The 20012-nt window shown below is 43.7% G+C and overlaps 1 protein-coding gene across 1 annotated transcript; it reads left to right on the top strand.

The window, feature by feature from the left end:
- The first annotated feature begins 2016 nt into the window (after positions 1–2016).
- CDADC1 (cytidine and dCMP deaminase domain containing 1) lies at positions 2017–18038 on the top strand. Its single transcript, XM_075086437.1, has 9 exons — positions 2017–2224; positions 5374–5468; positions 7034–7211; positions 8183–8761; positions 10838–10887; positions 11963–12132; positions 12636–12825; positions 13443–13497; positions 14782–18038. Exons 1-9 carry the CDS (start codon positions 2149–2151, stop codon positions 14853–14855), a joined length of 1467 nt encoding a protein of 488 aa, XP_074942538.1. The 5' UTR covers positions 2017–2148; the 3' UTR covers positions 14856–18038.
- Positions 18039–20012: the final 1974 nt, after the last annotated feature.

Below are 20012 nucleotides of genomic sequence, written 5' to 3'. Positions count from 1 at the left end.
TGCACTGTTTCCCTGGCAAGGAACCCAAGCTTTGGGGTAAGCACTTCTGAGACAAGGTGATCCTACCTCTGTGGTGAGGCCCAGCTACTTCAGGAGCTCCATCAAATGCATCCTGATTTAACATTCCTAGAAACATCACAACATGACTTCAGCTGCACAGTCATGATTTTTGACAGAGATCCCAGGGAAGAAAAAACCTTCTGCCCTTGACTCCCACATCCATTGCTTCATGAAAATAGTTTCTTGCCACAGAAAAAGAAAGGGAAACCCAAGAGCAAACTAACTAGGGGACATTAACATCACCTCAGTTATGCAACAGGTTTGCCTACTGGTACCTTGTCTGTTCTTCATCTTCTCCACGGCATTATCAAGAGATCTGACCCACAAAAACAAGGCAAAAACTCTCAGTGTCCTTCTGAAAGCCTGCTCTTTGAGAATTATTTCCTGGAAAAGGATTTGGGCACTTATTTTTAATGACTGCAACATACAGCTGATTCTCCTCCTGTTCTCCTTTATTCCAGACTCCGTCCACAGCCCTCCTGGGACCACAAGCCTTCATGTACTTTCAGCTGATACCTCAGCCACTTTCAGGGATGTGTCATGCTTCTTCCACAAACCATGGATTGTTTCTATATAAGTGTACACAGTTTTGGGATGAAGTAACTCCCTTGTATTAACTTTCAAAATCTTGAAGCTATTGCATACTACAGCACTTTTGTAATCAGTAAGAATTATCCAGTTAATTACAAGTCATTCTTTTAGAAGAAAAGATATTAAATACGAAGGCTGGGTATCTTCTAATGTAACTTCCATTAACCTGTTAGCCCAGGAACAGAGGTAGTCAAATACCATCAAACGAGCTCATTTTTCAGGAGCTCAATGCCTTGATATCCGAGATGTAAATATACCCATAATTATTTACCCCCCAAAAAAACCCACCCAAAACAACAAAACCCTCAAGTAAACAAACAAAAAAAAACCAAGAAAAAAACCCCAACTCTTTTCTGCCCTTTTCCAGCCTTTCTCTCACCATGACCTTGGAGAGCCAAAGTAGCAACCCCAGAGCCAGTCCTCCTGAGTATCAACATTGATTCATACATGATGAAAAGTTTTGGTATCTCTACTGGCTGCCATCAACTAGTCACAGCTGCCACAACACATATCTTTAAAGACAAAAAAAAGAGCTGTTTTCATAGCTTGCTCTATAAGGCATGGCCTTGCTCGTTCTCCTACACAGGTGTAATCACCAGATAATAAATCCGTGCTAGAAAGACAGTTTCCACCCACAAAGCATCACCTGGGGAAGCTCTGTCTTGTTTCCCAGAGGAAGCTGCAGCACAGGTGAAAGGATGGGTTTCACCGGTGCAACAACTCCCTTGAAGAACAGTTGTACTGCAGCAACAACAGAAAGGAACGTGATTTTTCCACACACTTAACCAAGGTGGTTAAACTGGCAAAACATTTAGCAGCGCACAAGAGAGATGATCCCGACACACAGAAAACCCCATGCTACGAGGCACCTGTTCGGCAAACCGCCTGCAGAAGCAACTTCTCTGCCGGGGAGCGGACGCTGGCCCAGCCCCGGGGTCCCAGCCAGAGTGTCCCTTTATTTTGGTGATCCCTTTAATGCCCGAGGGCTTGGATTTTCCCCAGGAGGCCATGCAGGGGATGAGGGCCCGGCCCGCGGTAGAGGGAGCCGACGCTCCCCACAGCGCCGCAGCCCGACAGGCAGAGGCCAGCGCGACAGCCACCGCCGGGGCTTCGCCCCGGCGCTCTGAGGGGTAGAACTCCGCCGGGCAGACCGGAGCGGCAAGCTGGAGCTCCACGTTAAAGCCCCGCTGGGGAGGAGGGAGACCGCCCCCCGCCGGGAGCCGCCGCCGCGCCTCAGCCGCCGGCCCGCCCCCTCACGGCAAGCCCCTCCCTTTCCCCCCACTCCTGCTGCCTATTGGCCGAGGCGCCCGCCCGTCGGCGGTGGTTGCCATGCCGACGCCCCCGCCGCGGCGACGCCCTGAGGGAGGAGCGGGTCGGCCATGGAGGCGGGGCGGGGGGCACCGGGCGGCGCCCGCACCCGCACCCGCACCCGCACCCGCACCCGCACCCGTATCCGTATCTGCACCCGCACCCGCTCCGGGACCGGCACCGGCACCGATGCACGGCACAGAGGAGGTGGCGGCGGGGAGGCCGCGGGTGAGCGCGGCCAGCACGCAGACCGACAGCATGGCAGGTGAGCCCCCCGGCCCGGCCCGGTCCGCTCCCCACCGCGGCGGGGCAGCGGCTCCCTCACAGCCGGGGCAGGCCCCGGCCCGGCCCCGCTGCACTGCACCCCAGCGCACCGCACCGCACCGGGGGCGGGGGGGAGGTGTGTGGGGTCACCGGCCTCTCGCCGGTCTCTTCTCGCCGACTGGGTGCTTCGGGGTGTTTAACGAAGCGGCCGGGACCGCCCGGTTTGCCCTCCCCCCAGGGCGCTTGTGAGACTTCGCCTCCCCGGGGCTGTCCGGAGGGCTCCTGCCTTCCTGCCCTCACAGCGCTCCTGCACGCTACAGACAATCAAGTATCCCCCCCTCCATGCCCGCCGCTTGCCTGCGCCCATAAGGCCTTTTGATAACTTACGCTTGTATCTTGCATTCCTCCCCCCGTCCGTCAACATGATTCCTTCTTCCAGTTCTAGACCATGTATATTTAATGTGTATAAAACGCAATGTGTACAAAAATGCTTGCTTTCTGAGGGGTGTTCCTACCAACCCTAGGGATTTAGCAGAGAGCAACTTTCTCACAAGGTGGGGGATGCCCAGATGAAGACGATTTTGACAGATTTCATAGATCCCGTCGCTGCAGTCCCAGGGGAGTAGTGTATACGTACAGATCGCCGATGGGCTGTGTATATAGCTCCACAACAGGGCTGCCGGGTCTCCTTGATGGGTACATGGGTCTTGTTTCTAGTTTTGTGGAAACCCTGCTTCCCAGTGAGAAGAGAAAGTAAATCACGCAAATCATTTCTAGTTTCCTTTTCCCAGATAGGAGAGTGATGTCACTGATTTCCTCCTTCCTTATGGTGTCAAGGCACAGTATTAGTTTCGTTCTTGTAGGGTGGCTCCTTACAAGCCTCTGAACTAGGGACTATTACATTGCAACCTGTATCTGAGCCATATCCGGATGGGCAGTACCCTGCTCCGTTTTGCATGCAGGTGCAGGAACATCAAGGTTTCCAACACATACAGGGTTTAATAGCATGCTTTCCCTGGAGTATGCCTTGCTTCACTGGAGCGAGATCCCTAACCTGAAGGAATAAAATCACACCTTTGTGTGAAGGAGGGAAGCAGTATAAAGTAGGGAAGCTGTGAGGACTTGATGCACCTGAAAAGAGCATTCCTTTCATACACGGTTTTGCTCTCAGTAGCAAAGAGTCTGATTCCTTTTCTTCCCCCACCTTCTGTAGTTGCTTTAAATTCTGTAAGATGTCTTCTACCTTTTTTCCAGGCCACTTTAATCAGTATTCTCTTCGCTCTGTTGAACTTAAGGGAACATTTAACTACATAAGTGAACAAAGATGCGGATACCTAGATATAACAACTATGACCACGGGTCTTTCCTTTTTCATCATAATATTTTCCTGCTTCTCATTATAAATTCATGTCAATTCTCAACAGGGTTGTGAACCGGTAAATTCTTCCGTTTGTTTCCCATGTCTTTGACAAGATCACACTCGGATTAGGTCCAAGAAAACAAACAGTAATTCAAACTCATTTCTGGTATATTCTGTTTTAAATCTACTCTGTATGCCAAATTGTAATCCATTTTAGAAAACAAGACATTATACGTGTGAGTTGGTGGAAATTGTACTGTTTATTTTAGCTTGCCATTTGAGAACTGTAGCACATGTATGTGCTACAACAGGCATGAACAGAGACTGTAATGAGAATGAACCCAAATGCCCATTTAAGAAAACAAATTTTGCTTGTTTAGATGTGGCTTGTAGAGTTGCTTTTACAGTTGGTTTTTAGTACAGGTGATAACAAATCTCCATGTGTGCTACTTGCCATGTACATTTCTAGCACGCATGTCTGATTGTGCTGACCAGGTGCCCGGTGCCCCTTGCAGTGCGTGTGCGCAGTGGGATAGCGTAGCTGGGCAGCCTGAGGCATCAGATGTGGCATCAGATGGGGCTGCTATAGTTGCCTTCCAAAATCCCTAGTAATTTTGCTCTCACTTCTGTGTGAAGAAAGCTGCTCTGAAAATGGTATTCTAGTCATGGATTGCACATGATTATCTGCTGCCCTAATTGTTTGGGTTCACAGACACGTCATTAAACTATCCCTCTCCTCCACCGAAGCAATCTTAGGATCTGATTATATCTCTTCCAAACTACTGGAACTACTTAAAGAAATGTTTTTCTCTGTTCTAGTCTTGCCTCTGCCTTCTCCTCCTTTGCAAAAGCTTTAACGTTTGCGGAAAGGGATAATAACAGAAATAATACTATTGTCAGACAGCACACGTGAGACCTGCAGAGGAATGTGTGTTCATTATAGCTCTCTGTGAACACCCCTGAAATAGGGACTGGAGCTTTTTCGAAAACTTAACTTCTTTCCAACTGTGAGGCAAGACAGCTTTACATCTGGAATGGTGCAAGCATTCGTGAGCAATGCAGTACTTCCTCCTTTTTCATTTGTGGGACACTGAGTAATGCTGAGCACTGGCCCTCACAGGGCAATGCCCAGATTTTGAGTAGAAGCACAACACAGCACAAGGTGGTGGTCCAAAAAGGGCTTCTTCGCTGCCTCTTTGGTTATTTAGTCAGAAGTGACAGCCTGAGCAATAGGTTTAAATTTTTGTAAAAATCTAACCAAAATCTAAATAGACTGTAAAAATCCAGAAGCAGGTTTCTCCAGAACTGATATAACTGGAAGGTTTCACAATGGCTCGTCCACTTTTGCTGCGGGTGTCAGTGTAAGATCATGATGTGTGCCTAGATATTTTTGCTGTCTTCTGTGGTGAGCCTGAATCACAAGCTATGTCTCAGATTTCTGTGAGCATCTGTGAATCATTTGAGCACACTAAGTTATGTGGGATCTGATCTGTGGTTTCTTCTCTTCACCTCCGAGTAGGATAAACTCACTGAATTTCAGTGAAAGTTTCACCACGTTCTATAGTTGCATGGATCTTATCTCTGCATCCAGATGTGAGCCTTCTGAGTTGATAGCTAGTGCCCCTGAAGAGGACTGTGTTGATTTAGCCGCTGTAATACCGGAAGTGGTTGAAGAGCCAGCTTCTGTAGCAGCTGTGGTGTAGAAGACTTGGAAAATATTGTTCAGCAACATGGGGTTTCTTTATAAATATTCTTGAATAAATATTTCTCTTTTTTTCTTCTAATGACAGGTCAAATGCCAAGACTTTCTAAGGTCAACCTTTTTACTTTGTTCAGTCTCTGGATGGAGCTCTTTCCCTCAGCTGAGCAACAGAAAAAATCGCAGGTAAAATGTCTACATTTACCATTAATTGGTTGTTCTGAACAGATAGATGCTAATAGCTCCTGCAGTGAATTTAACGTAACTGCTTTTTACATGACAGATAGTCCAGGGGCGGGGCGGGGGGGAATGGCTGATAAATGTTTTTCAAGTATTTCTTAGAAGTGGAAAAAAAATCCACTGGTGGGAGAAAAATAGCAAAATGGTTAAATAGCATGCTATTTCTGAAAAACTTTGAAAGGTAAGGTATACCCCCAACAGATGAATCAAACAGTAAAAAATGCTGGTGGGTATTTTGAAGAGCACAACAAAGGAGGTATGGTGTATACTGTGCACTTCTTAGTATATACTGATTATAACTTTAAAATCAGTGTGGTTGGTGGTGTTCAGATATTCTTTAAGATGACGCTGTTCATGACTGTAGAAGAGTTCTCTTGTACAGTGGAGGTGCACAGAACTGCTTGAAACATTTGCTGATCAAGAGCTTGCGGATAACTACCGTAGTTACAATGAAAAGAAACTGTCCTTGAGAATGGGTTTTCTAAGTAGCTGCCAGTTACACTTCCAAGTAGAGGGGCATTTACAGAATGTCCTGGAACAGGGTGTTTCCTTTTGTGATCAGAGTTCTTACTGTATTCTTTAAAATGATCGCTGCTTTGTGCAGAGCATACCCGTGTGCTAAGACCCATAGCACATGTATCAGCCAGAACAAGAAAAGATAGGAAAATAATTTGAGTGACAATTAGGCCTAATTTTCAGAGCTTGGTATGTCCCAGACTAGATCTGAAAGAGGGATAGATGAGCAGTGCTATATAGAATTCAAAAGCAGTTTCAAATTTAGTAATTCAGTTAGGAATGGCACTTGGGTTATAGGTAGGGCTTTAGTACAGCCTCATTTCTGCAACTGCAAAGAAATTGAATAATTTACAGATCTAAGGCAACAGCACTGTGGTAGGAGCTGGATTGCATAATGAGATCTGTTTCATCACCTTCATCAAAGTAGCCTGTATCCAGTTTCCTCACAATATATGGGAATCCAGATGTAAGAGCTCTTGACTGCGGTATGCAGACTTTTTCTATGGAAGATTCTTTAGAACCGGGATTCATTCCTATAAATGAAGAGACAGAAATAAAGCTAGAGAATCTATTGGCTCCCAGGGTGGTCAAGCTTAAGCAGAAATCAAATTCATGAGCGTTTCCAAATGCCAGATGATTCAGATGGGTTTTCAGCTTTGATTGACAGAATTTTCTGTGCTGCTCCTGGGTTTTGTTATGGGCAAAGCAATGACCAGGAAAATCAGGAATTTGCAGCCAGTCCCTATTTGAAGTTTGACAGAGGCACAGCACTCTGGTATTAACATGCACATGTAGAAACCACTGAAAAGAAAATACTGCTTAGGGGAAGTGTAACAGAGATTGTTTAGTGATTCGTATCATGGTTTGTACTGAAGAGCTATATGCTCTGATCCTGGCTGATTACTGTTACCCAAGGAAGAGCTGTAACACCTCTGTGGACTTCATGTTGGGGGAAAAAAGTGAAATAGTAATAATAGTAATGCATTTTTCTGTAGGTAAAGAAGAGCGGTCTAGTTGTGGTGAAAAACATGAAGATTATCGGTCTTCATTGTTCCAGTACAGACCTGCATGCTGGCCAGATTGCACTCATTAAACACGGATCAAGACTTAAAAACTGTGATCTTTATTTTTCCAGAAAACCATGTTCAACTTGTTTAAAAATGATTGTAAATGGTAAGAAATTACTGTAGTATTATCTGTTGTATATTAAAATATTATTTTTATATTTTATATATTATATGTTTATATATAATATATAGTGTATATACTGTATAATACATATACAGTGTATATATAGTATTATATACAGTAACAAATACTGTAGTAGAGTAGGAGTAAATGTTATGCTTGTGATTGGTGGTATCAGAAGGCCTGTTTTCCTTTTGGACTGTCCCAGTTGTGAATGCCAATCCCTAACTTGTGTAGCCTGCACTGATATTTTCCACAGGGCCGAGAAGAGTACTGAATGTGCATTTCCTGGAGCTGATGATCCAGAAACTAGGGTTTGCTACCAAGACCCTGTTCCTCTCTGCAACTACTATTATTGGTGGTGGTTGTCTCTTGGTTGGGATGCACTGCTGAGATTCTGACATACCTGTTGCACTTTGCCAGAGCAACCCTAAGCCTGATGGCTAGGCCTAGATTGCTACATATTTCGTTGCCCTCCCATTGCTTGTCAGTGGCACCAGAAGAAGGGTGGGCTTTATGCAGAAATCACAGGGAGTACTTTAGGCTTTCCTTTTCCTGAGTGAGATGAAGACAAGTCAGACTATTCATTTCCTGAAATGGGATCTGCAGGTACAGCCCTTCTGCAGGTATTGGTTTTTAATCTCAGCAGCAACTTCTGTTAGTGCTAACTTTTTTGTGTGGTATTAATGCATCTGCTCTAGGTAAGATGCAAAATTAGGCTGCCACAATGATTTTGGAACTTAGGAAATTCCAATTTTTGTCTATAATCTGATTATCAAGTCTGATAAGCTCTTGATACTCTCACGTGCTAGCATTTTTGTTGTCCAGATGCCACTGAAACAGCGGTCATGTCCTTAAAGGAGTAAAAACAGGGTTAGGCAATAGTTTGTTGAAAATGAGGTTTATGTTCCACTGTGTTTGCATGGTTCCTTTTGCTGCATTGTCTTCTCTTCCAGCTGGAGTGAACAGGATTTCTTACTGGCCTGCAGATCCTGAAATCAGCTTGCAGACTGAGGCGTCCAATCCTATGACTACCGATGATGCAAAGCTAGACGCCAAAGCAGTAGAAAGACTGAAGTCAAATAGTCGTGCCCGTGTGTGTGTGTTGCTTCAGCCCTTGGTGTGCTATATGGTGCAATTTGTTGAAGAAACTTCCACCAAGTTTGATTTTATTCAAAAAATAGCAAAATATGAGCCTAACTCGAATACTGACTTTTATACTGCGTGTAGACAAGAAAGAATAAAAGAGTATGAAAATTTATTCCTAATTTCAAATGAGGAAATGCACAAGCAAATATTGATGACAATAGGACTGGAGAACCTCTGTGAAAATCCGTACTTCAGCAACCTTAGGCAAAATATGAAAGATCTTGTCTTGGTCTTGGCGACAGTGGCTGCCAGTGTCCCTGTCTTTGGACGCTTTGGATTTTGCAATAGTGAATCACAGCAAACAAATGAAACAGACCATCAGGGTTTGCCCCAAGAAATTGCAAGGCACTGTATGACACAAGCCAGACTACTTGAATACCGGACAGGTGAGTTGTTACAGTAGTGGAGGAAGAATGGGTCTCATGAGTAGAGTTCATTCCTGATTTCAGTCTTATTTCTTCCAAATACTTCCTTGAGCAAGCTGCTGAATTCCATTCCTACATCTGTGAAACAGGAGCAGCAGCAGTAGTAAAAACTCCACAGGGATACATAGTATTGTGTGTGAAAGCAATGAGCTCTCCAAGAGAAAATCGGGGCAGGTATTTCACATACAGTGGTAGCAAAGTCTGTCCTGACAACATGTCCGGCACCTATTTGAAAATAGAATACAATGGCATTTAAATTCTTCAAGATGCTGTGAGGCTTTTTTTTAATGGAGGTTTCACAAGATGTTTCCGTTATCAAATAAGTGCCAATAGTTTAAGCATACTATGTACACTTTCAGAAAATAGCAGTGAAATAATATCCTTCCAGTAGGGCATAAAGTACAGTTAATATAATTTCCTAGTTCCAATCTTCTTAGTGAAAGTGATTATATATCTGATGGGGCGTTTCTTTGCAAAGATGCTGGAGTCTTGATGTACGGGCTTTCAGGGTGGAAGGGTAGTTATTGACTGTCTTTTGATACAGATGACTTCTGTTAGCTACTTTATTCTGTCTGGGTGGCAATGCAGTAAACTGCTAAGTTCTTCCAGAGAACAGAATATGAAGCCTTAAGGTGGTATTCCTTAGTGATGTTTTTTTTCACCTCAATAGGATAGTTGGTTTTTTAAATCCCTTGTAAACAAATAAATAGTACCTATTTAAAGCTTCAAACAAAACTATTCCCCCAACACGCACACACAAAACTAACCTATCAAGTCAGGTGCTGAATGTGCCTTTTGACTTACTCAGACTTTGTTATTTGTAAAGGTGAACCTTCATATCTTAGAACCTTTCTTTTTTTGTTGTTGTTTTGGGTTTGGGGTTTTTTTTTGGGGGGTAGTCTCCGCAAATTTGGTCGCCAAATGTTGGAGAGGAGACTGCATTTTCAGAAGTAATTCAGAAGTTTTGTGGCAGCAGTTTTAAGTTTCTTGTACAACTACTGTTGTACAGAGGAAGATAGAATGACCAAGCTTGAGTACTTATTCTTGGGGCAGCAAAATTCAGTTTTATCTGTGCTGTTCAGCCTGAAGTCAGGTCTGGCTTTTGAGCAAACTCTTACTCCACTTCAGTCCTGTAATGACATTAAAATAAATAACAACACCCACACACATATTTAGATGCTTTACATTATTATATAGGTAGACAGAAGGGGAGCAAGATCATAGGATGTTTTCTATGCTGGCTTAATTACATCAGTGACTAATAAATATGCAGAATATAAATAGTCAGCCCTCATAAAACATATATGGCAGGAAAGTCCCTCTTTGAGTGATTGTATATGGTAGTGACACTAAGGATGGTGGAAATGGTTAATTGAAACAGTGTCTTCTACAATGTTAATCACTGGAAGCCTGAAACATTTTTTTCTCATTGATACGCTCTGTTTTAACTGGTCAAGACTCTCATCAATAGCTACTGGGGAAGATTTCCAAGTTCCACAAAAATCTTCCAAGTCACATAATGAAAGTTCTGTTTCGTTTTTCCTGTGGTGGTTATAGGAAACACGCCCAAAATCCAACTGTTAACATTTTGTCTCTGAATTAGGTATAAAATACAAATAATTTTGATAGGAATTCAGACCACAGAACCATAAACTTAAGGGGTGGCAGAAATTAAGTAATTAAATTAGGCAGTGAAGAACAAGAAGTTTTTTAGCAGTCCATCTCAGATCAGTGAACCTGTCCACATATATTTGTGACACACATTTTCTTATCCGATATATGTATTGATTGCTTCTTTGTATTTGTGAACAAATGTATGTAGCAAAGTCTTAGAATGACTGGCCTTGCACTTAAAGCACACCCAGCTTTTGCACTAGACTTGTGACTTTGAAGCTTTTAATCTTTCTGCATTTCTTTTCTCCTGTCCATGAAGCAACAATGAATGTTATTCCTTACTCTAGGATGTCATATGTTAATGTACAGGTAACTCAGCAGTGCTTTATTTGTTACTTACTTCTAAAATGTTATGTATTTTAGAGGATCATAAAACAGGAGTTGGAGCTATTATTTGGGCAGAAGAAAAATCAGTAAGTATTGAAAAAGTTACTTTTTAATACACTCACGATTCATACACTTGTATATGTGTTGAGTTTGTTATTTTAAGTTTAGATGTGCATTTTTCATATGCATAGCGCTATAGAAAGCTTCCACTTCTCATTCTTTAGTAACTAAGTTAATGACTGGCTCATTGTTATGCGATCAAGATGAAGGGGAAGTATAAATGAGTTTAGTAACACCACCATGTCTCTGCCTAGCTTTTCGGTGTGCTTCCTTCCCTAGTCATGGTCACTTATTCCAGGTGTCCTGGCTACAAAGTTGTGCCACAGCTGCTGATCAGGCAGCGTGTGCCTCTGCTGCATGGTCCCTCTTTGCAGCTCTTTTCTGGAGAGGTCTCAGTGCAATCATAGCCTGACAATCTGTTGAGGATTTTTGTTGCAGCTGAAAAGTGGTACTGGCTTTAGTACATTCCTTTTTGGATCAATGTGATATTTTTCTACAAACGCTGTTACCGCGCTTTTTCCCATTCAAACATAAAGTTTTTATTTCTTTACGCCGCTGATTACGCATGTTACCAATCCCAGGAAGCCTCATTCTTCATGCAGCTGCAACATACTCTTCATTTGTTTTTAGCACTTCAGCCATCAGCTGCTTACTGCTGTTTTGTTCCTTGTTCTGATTTCAATCGCAATTGCTACTTGATCAGCCCACTGGTCACTGGGTCTGTTGAGAGACAGGTGAAGCACAGTCTCTGGCACATCAGGGACTAACTCCAGCTGTCTTTAATTTTGTACATCACAGAAAGGCTTAAGGACTAAATCCTTCAGACTATTTGTTCCTGCTGTCAGTATTACTTGCTAAAAGGAAAGCCTCTAAAGCCTGGTGCAGTGTGTTGCCTGCGGTGTTACAGCCTGCCCGTATGGCTTCTGTGGAGCTTAGTGGAAAAGTTCCATACAGACATGGAGCAGTTAGCAAGAACTGAGGTCTCTTCTAACTGCTGTAACTGGGCATGAACTGATAATGTGCAAGTACACATTGCAAAACACTTTGACTCAGTACTCAATTTAAACATATCCACATTTGATGCTTTGCTTACTGTTGCAGAGAAGCTGTGATGGAACAGGAAAAATGTATTTTGTAGGCTGTGGTTACAATGCCTTTCCTGTTGGATCTGAATATGCTGATTTTCCACACATGGATGATAAACAAAAAGATCGGGAAATCAGAAAGTTCAGATACATTATACATGCGGAGCAGAACGCCTTGACGTTCAGGTAATGGGTTTATTTTTACCACAGAAAAGAATGAGATAGTTCAGAGGCACTTCCATGACAAATGCATGATGTCACTGTGATGAAGTGTGGATTGCAGTCATGGTCTTGTTTATGCCTATGATGGAGAACATGAACACAGCCAGCTCCTGGGGTTTCTTCAGATTTCTTAAGTGATATTCACTCCAATGCATGGCAGCTATCCTTCAGATACAAGCCACTGCTGCTGCTTTCTGCTAGGACCATCTTATACCTGAAGTTTGGAAGTGTGGCAGTTGTTGAGGCTTCCAACAATGATACGTGTGGAGAGGTGGGATGGGTGTTTTGTTCACAGGTAATAAAAGCAAACCAGAGATCATTGTCTACTTGTGCCCTTGATTAAGAATAAGTTCTTTCTGAGAGTAAATAGCACAATACTCCTTTGCTTGCTCTTGTGAGTTAAGTTTGTCACCATTCAAAACTATCAACGTATAAACTCTGAAATTCTGTTTTCTGACTGTTTGTAGGTGTCGGGATATAAAGCCAGATGAGAGAAGCATGATATTTGTGACAAAATGCCCATGTGATGAATGCGTCCCTTTGATTAAAGGGGCTGGTATCAAACAGATCTATGCAGGAGATGCTGATGCTGGCAAGAAGAAAGCAGACATATCCTATATGAAGTTTGGTGAACTTGAGGGTGTAAGCAAATTTACAGTAAGTGTCTAAATGTACTATATTCTAAAAACTCTGGGCAGCTTTGGGACAAGGGTCATCTGCTGTCATCTGCAGCCAGCACAGAGGAGTGTTTCCTTGTGCTGTTTAGTCAAGTGAGTGGAATTGAGAGGTTGCTCTGTCATGACACTGGGGAGAAGTGCTGTGCCATATGCCAGATGGTGGGGCCAAGCCTGTCTGTTTTCTGTAATTGCCTTGCAGATTTCCCTCTACTTGCTGTTGTTTGAGGTGGTCTCTTTGCACTCTGAAGTTCTCTCCAAGCCTCCCTGTCACAGCGTGGCAGCTGATACGGGAGATTACTCTGTGATTTGTAGGCCCTTCCAGCAGCTCCTGAAAGAGCTGCAGTAGGCTTTGAAGGTGGCAAGTGCACCTGCACTCAGGTGCTCAACCATGACAAACTGCAGCACTGTTGGTGTGAGCAAGCTCGTTTCCCCTTCCCCCTTCTCGAGGGAGTAAATGGCCACGCATCCCTTAATACCGGTTTATCCTCAAAGCAAGTGTGTGTTGGAGGGGGAGGCCTGTAGGGTACTTCTTCTTTCTCCCTTTGCTCTTTCTCCTGTCTTCTGGAGAAAGTAAACTTTTTCCTCTTCTTTTACCAGTGGCAACCATTGCAAAATAATGCCCTTGAACTCCATGACCCCACAGCCAGGGAAAGTAAGTATTTTTTCATTATGACTGAAGTCAATAAGTGAGATCAAGTTTTAAACAAACCTGAATCCCTCTGGGATTGATTAGTCTTAATTAATCTTGATTTTGATTAGTTAAATTTTGCTATGAAAACTTCTCTGAGCTTTTTGAATAGATGAACTAATGGAAAGTCAGAAACAGGCGTGTTTTAACAAATGCTTGGCATTCGCGCAGAGGTTACAGAATCTAGTAATGCTATTATTGAGGCCAGCAGTATGCTGTTCTGCACAGTCATTTCAGACTATTTATCATGTTTTAAGTTAAGGTTTTTTATATTGTGCTCTTGCTCTGTAAAGAGTGCCATTCTATTTCAAGAGAAATTGGACTCTTCCAAGTCATTTAAATATGTTCTGCAGAACATTTCAGTGCTTCCTTTATGAAGTAGAATCTATGCCAATGCTTTTCAATCAACATTTATTTTTGTGTGAGTATATACCCATATATAATATAAAGGACACAAAGTCCTTGTCAGCTTCACCCCTATAGCAAGGGAACTGTCATCTGAAAACAGAGTTTAGATGAGTTTTATGTTGAAGCCTTTTTGCGCTACAAAAGGAACCCACCGTTGGCATCTACTGTCAGCTACCGGTCCTTGAAACGTTTCTTATGCAGAAGGGAAAATAATGTGGAAAAAGATGATAAATAATTTTTGTGCCTCAAGCAGGAAGATATGGAGTGTAAAGATAGGGAGTTGGCAGTTACTCAAAGCGTGGAGCACCATGCTAGGAGCATAAAAAAGACTGAAGGTGGTTTTTGTAGCACATGAATAGCCACGTACTACAAGCTAATCCCTAACATGTAGTGATCTAGATTAGTGGAGAAGTCTCTTTGTTAGCGATTTCCTTGTGAGTTGGGGGCAAAGGGAGGAGGGAAGGGCTCGGAACAGTGCTTATGCTGTAAGTAATCACTGCAAAATGTTAGGGTTTGTTTGCCCCTCTCTCTGCTAATGGTTTTTAGACCCAGCTGGAGGAATATTCATCCTGGGGTACTTACTTTGACAACCTTAAACCAGGCTCATTTTTCTAACAATGTTTTCTTTGAGATGGTATGCTTGCATTTTCAACACTGAACTGTTTTAAGTTGCTATTTTCCCTTAGTATGTTTATTTTACTATGATTATTGCATGTTCCTCTGTATGGGGAAGATTACAAGCTTCCCCACCCAGTGTTACTCTAGTGTGCCTGTATGTGTTGAGCATTTAGGCTATGCTTACTATTGTATTAATGTTTCACACATTTTTTTTTTCTTTAGATGGGGCTCAGAAAACAAAATCACTAGACGACCAGCAGCACCAAACCAAGAAACTGTGTCTTGGTCACTATTGAGTAATTAAGCACTTCTGCAGTCTTGCTCTGTACTTTTTATAATGCAGCCTGTTTGCACTTTCAAATAAGGAAGAGTTCTATTTATTGTTTGGAAAGTTATTTTTAGAATAAGTTTATTTATGATGTCTTAAATGTTTTACAGAATTACCTGAAGGTCTTTTTAATTTAGAAGTTCCTGGGGAAAAAATGCTGCTTGTATTTTCTGTGAAAGTAACTGGGTAGCTAATCATTGTTAACACATTTTAAAAAATACTGAAAATTTATTGCTGGTAGACCAGAGTAATAATAAAACAGTATCTTTTTTGCCTGGTGTATGGATTGAGGGAATGGTTTTCTAAGTTCTGGGCTAGTAGAATGCAGAAATAAGCCCTAGTTCTTCAAGTACAGTCGTCAAGGGAATCTTCTAGCAAATGGTAGACAAATAATCACTAGCAGTTATTCCTGTTCCTGAAAGTGGCTTTTGCTTCTCAGTCTGCTTTTATAAAGGAGACAAAGCCATTGGGATGGTGTTCGCTGCTAGGTAAGTGATTTGGAGATCAAGCTTGTCTCTCATACGTACCCTTTTCCAACTACCACAGCAGCAGAGCTACTTTGTCTTGTGGTACTTGCATTGCTGCTCGGTGTGCTTCCTCAAGTGCGTCCCAGCCGAGTTGATGTAGACAAAGATTAGCTTTGCTTTCCTCTGCTTCTGGATGCAGGCCTAAAAGAACTTGGCTGTGTGCATCTCACTGGCCCCTACACACTATGTGAAGATTGCTAGTGTTTAGGTTTTGTTTCTTAGCTAGGATGGAAGCAGTGGAACATCCTGAATCTTTTCAAGTGCCAATCTCTTGGGAGACTACACACGAAGGAGCGAGGGTGACTTTAAAACAGCCAGTGAAACTGCAGCCAAATGTTGTTGCTAGTTTTGAGGGGGCGCTCACTACCTACTTTTGAGTACTTGATTACTACCTTTTGAGGTAGGTAATGGGCAACCAGAACAGAGAGTTGTACCCAGCATCTTTTGAGAGGTCACTCTCCTTACTCCCATCTGTTTGCTGCTTTGAATATGACCTCTAGCTGGCTGTTTGGGCGGAGTCCCAAGACTTTCTGTTCACTCCTCTTGCTCAGCTCTCAAGTGCAAACACCTTAAACCTTTTACTGCTGCTGCTGGTAGGATATATAAATGGCCTTCTCCCAGTTCTTTCATGTCTCTTGTCTTTGCTGCTGTCCTTAAAGTCCAGGAAGGGGAATCATGTCTTAGGATGCTGCTGTAGGTTCTGTTTGTTTCTTTTAGGCTTTGGAAAGGTTGGAACTAGGGAGCAAAGCTGTGACTGGATAGCGTGCAAAGCATCCTAACATGGCATTAATTATATGGAGTCTGTTCTCACACAGTTTGGCTACTGGTCCTATAACTTAAGGTACAGTTCTTGGTGCTATAACTTAAGGTTCGGTTCTTGATGTTTGGAGCTGCAGCAAGGAGCTGTGATTCCCCATGGCTCACAGTATAATTTTATTCTTGAGCACTGGGACTTCAGAACTGGGGAATGCTTATATACCCTCTTACCACCATGAGAATTCACTCTCACTGGAGCTGGAGAAGCTGCTGTTTCTCTGAGCCTGGTTAGACTGAAGACTACTCGAGGGCTGCTGGTTGAGTGCAGTGCATGCAGAGTTAGCAGCAGCAATCTCATCAGGCAGCTGTCTGACCTCCTGCACCACTGCTCTCTTGCTAAGCAGGGGGCATACAGCTTCATTGCCCAGGATCAGGTAGTGAATGAAGGAGACAAATCTGACGCTGTCAGCTAAGGGAAGGATGCTGAAATCCGTTTTTGCATCACACCACAAAAAGAGTGCTTTTCCACAGTAGGTCAGGTGGACAGAGGTGAACTGCCACCTCACCAGGTCTTGTAATCTCACGTGGAGGAACCTGGATCCTGAACTGAGGACCAGCAGATCCAGCTGTGAGAGCTGTATGCCTTTGCCTGTCAGATTCAGAGGCCGGGGCCTGGGAATTACGTTATTGGTCTGGTTGCTGTACAAACCTCAGAAAGGCAGTTTTTTCCTCTCATCAAGGATTATATAATTTCATTGTTTGTAACTTCCATATGAGGTTGAAGTCAAATGTTGGTGTTCTATAAGCAAGGTTATAATCTGGTTTTAAAACATAAATATCTGACTTAGGCATATTTTCCCTCCGGCTCCTTGCAAGCATCTTGTGTTAGGATAATTACTCTTGGTTTTTTCTACACATCAGAACACTGTCCAGATTAGAGTAAAAAGTCCACCCTGCTCACTGAAACCTCCTTTCCATAATCCATTGGCAATGCTCTTTTACTTGAAGTAGAAGCAGAGAAAAAAACCAGGCAGGTTTAAGGCCCCTTCAAGTTTTATACTGATCAGTCAGCTGATATCAAAATTGGTAAACAAGTCTGTGTCTTTATAGGAACAGCTGAAATTGAAAAGTCCCTGAAACATCATAGGTGGCCTGGGTACATGGAGAGGTAAATCAAGATACAAGTCAAATATCACGCACATTAAATAACTGCACTGCAGTGAATGCTGCTGGTAACCTGTACTTCATGAGGAGTTAAAATTTGATCTGTACTTTTAATGGTTTTTGAAACAACAATTTTTGTGTGAAACTTGGACTTGCTGAAGGCTTGGAAGTCTGGCTTTTTCTCTATCTTGCTGTATTTCTACAGCTTCCTCCAGTGGCTTACAAATTTCTGTAGGCTCTGATTATCAGTGTAACTCTACTTCTTTTAATTCTGCTGGGATTAGAAAGAAGGGTCTTTATCCTGGACAATAAAAAGAATGTGAATGGGGTTTCTCAACCCACGGACTCTGTAGGCGCTGCTCTGCATGTCATCTGCTTACCAGAGAGAGCCAAAGAAGATTGGACATCTCCTCCGGTGCTTATTTCGCAAATGAACTCTAGGATGTTTGTTTCTTACATAAAAAGAACAATGTATTTAAAATTAAGAAATGTAAAAGTTATATATTTTATATATTGTGTGAAATTTCCATATGCATTTTTTGGCTCTCTTCCATTCATTTCAGAGCAATCATTTTAATTGCAGGTATTAACTATCAGTAATTATTTGGCCTCTTGACTGAGAATTAAAGAAATTCTCTGTTAGTTGTCTGCCTTACAGCAAAAAACCCCATGTTTTCTGCTAATAAATTAATCCAACAATAAGTACTGAAGTGTATTTTTAAGTGCTTTGGGTAATTTGAAACATTACAGAGTGCTTTGAAACACTCACACCCTTTACCAGCCAAGCGCTGTCCTTGCTCCTGCAGTCTCACGTTTTTGCTGAGCTGCATCACCTTCCTCTGCTCTGCCTGAAGAGTTTGTCTCAACCTGAGACTGTGCCTCCTGCCAGCCCAGGGGAAGGGCTGGGGTCCCCTCCCTTGGCCCTGGGAGCATTAATGAGTATTAATTCCCTCTTCCTCGGGAGAGTAAGAGCTGCCTCAGAGAGCATTGCGTGAGCTGCCACCTCCACGGCCTGTTTCTTCGTTGGAAAGGCTAAAAGTGGGCAAAGCTTTGACCATCCAGCAGTAAAACTGGTCCCTGCCGCGCCCCCTGCCTCGCTGCCCTGGATTTCCTGCATGGGCATGCGCAGGAGTCTTGACTCGTGGTCACCGCAGAGGGGATCACTGTAGCGACTGGGGCTATGCTGGTCAGCAGTGTGGCTGAAGGCCTGACCCTTCAGGGGCTTTACATCTGCCTAGCTCCAGCCTGGGCACATGGACTGAAGGCCTGTGAGCCAGCGGAGTGCATTACAGCTGTTCCTACAGTTCGTTTCCCTGTTCAACTTCATCTGAAAGGAATCCACTCAAAACGCTCCAAGACTGGCCTGTGTCACAGAGCCACGCGCAGTAAGCGGGGACAGATGGCAGATGCATTTCAGAAGTGCTCTTGAACTAAAAACGTCATTGTAGACACACAGTGAGCAGTCAGTGGGACATGGTCGGCTGGGCTGGCAATGGGACAGGCTTCCCAGAGCCATGATTAATGCGAGCACTACTCTGAAAAAGCTTTTCAGTCCTCTAAATAGATTTTTTTGTTTCAACCATTCTGTCTGCAAACCAGACTTCGACTATCAGTTTGGCTTTAATTTGTTAGATCCAGTAAGTGACATTGCTTGGAGACTAGAAAAAGCAGCAGCCAGTGCATGTCGCTTTCTAATAGATCTGAGTTACTGTATCATTAATGAAGGTGGTCACAGTGCCACATATGCAGAGCTGAACTCCACTCTCACAGAAAGGTAATTGCAGAGAACTGTTGTCAAACACTTGCTGATCTTCCTTGGGATCCTTGTGTTTTCCCAGACCTGCACGGCTATCTAATGTGCCGGTTTTGTGTGCTGCATACATATGCACAGGCACCATCTAGTCTTTCAGATTTTTCAGTCTTTCAGCATTTTCCGCTCTCGGGCAGACCGAGGTGCTCAGCGTTCTGCAGTTTTGTGCCTTCTTTGAAGGGGAAAGGGGCTGGCAGCACAAGACATATTCCGCTGGAACCCACCTCCTTCTGATAACGTGATGGATACCAATAGGGCCAAGAGAGGGGTCATTACCTTTGTGACAGGCCCAAATGCTCCCTTGCAACTCAGAGTACAGACATGCCTCCGTGATGTACACTGCTGGTCGCAGTCATACACTAAGCCTACAGCCCTTGGGTGAGAAGGCGAAGGGCATCACTGCAAATTCTCGGGTGCAGGGAGAGAAGAGGCAAAGAGCTGCTGTCCTGATTCTGTGGCTGGCTTAACGAGCCCGACTCAGGGACGGCTGCTCAGTTTGGTTCCCTAGCTCTACACTGGGGCTGTTTTGCCTTAGCTCCTGCAAAAAAAGCAGAGCGCCTGCTGCTCGCCAGCAGGAATCGGGAGGCGGCGCAGTACTGAGGGCGGCCGTGAGGGGGCGCTGCCAGCAGCGAAATGGGGCGAGAGACCCGCCTGGGTGCCGACCTTCTCGGCCGCGTGGGGGCGGGGGGGGTGGCTCTGCCCCTGCAGGGGTGTGTTTTACCGTGAAGATTGCAAAAAGGAACCGGGGGCGCGGGGGAGAAAATCCTCCTGCTGCAGACAGCAAAAGGCAAAGGTGCGCCGGTGCTCATTGTAAATGCCACAACACTTGAGACGGCTCAAAACTAAGTGGGAAGAGCAAAAAGATGAG

The sequence above is a fragment of the Phalacrocorax aristotelis genome, chromosome 1 (assembly GCF_949628215.1).
Source record: "Phalacrocorax aristotelis chromosome 1, bGulAri2.1, whole genome shotgun sequence".
Classification (NCBI taxonomy): Eukaryota; Metazoa; Chordata; class Aves; order Suliformes; family Phalacrocoracidae; genus Phalacrocorax; species Phalacrocorax aristotelis.
This window is presented reverse-complemented; position numbering and strand designations above follow the sequence as displayed.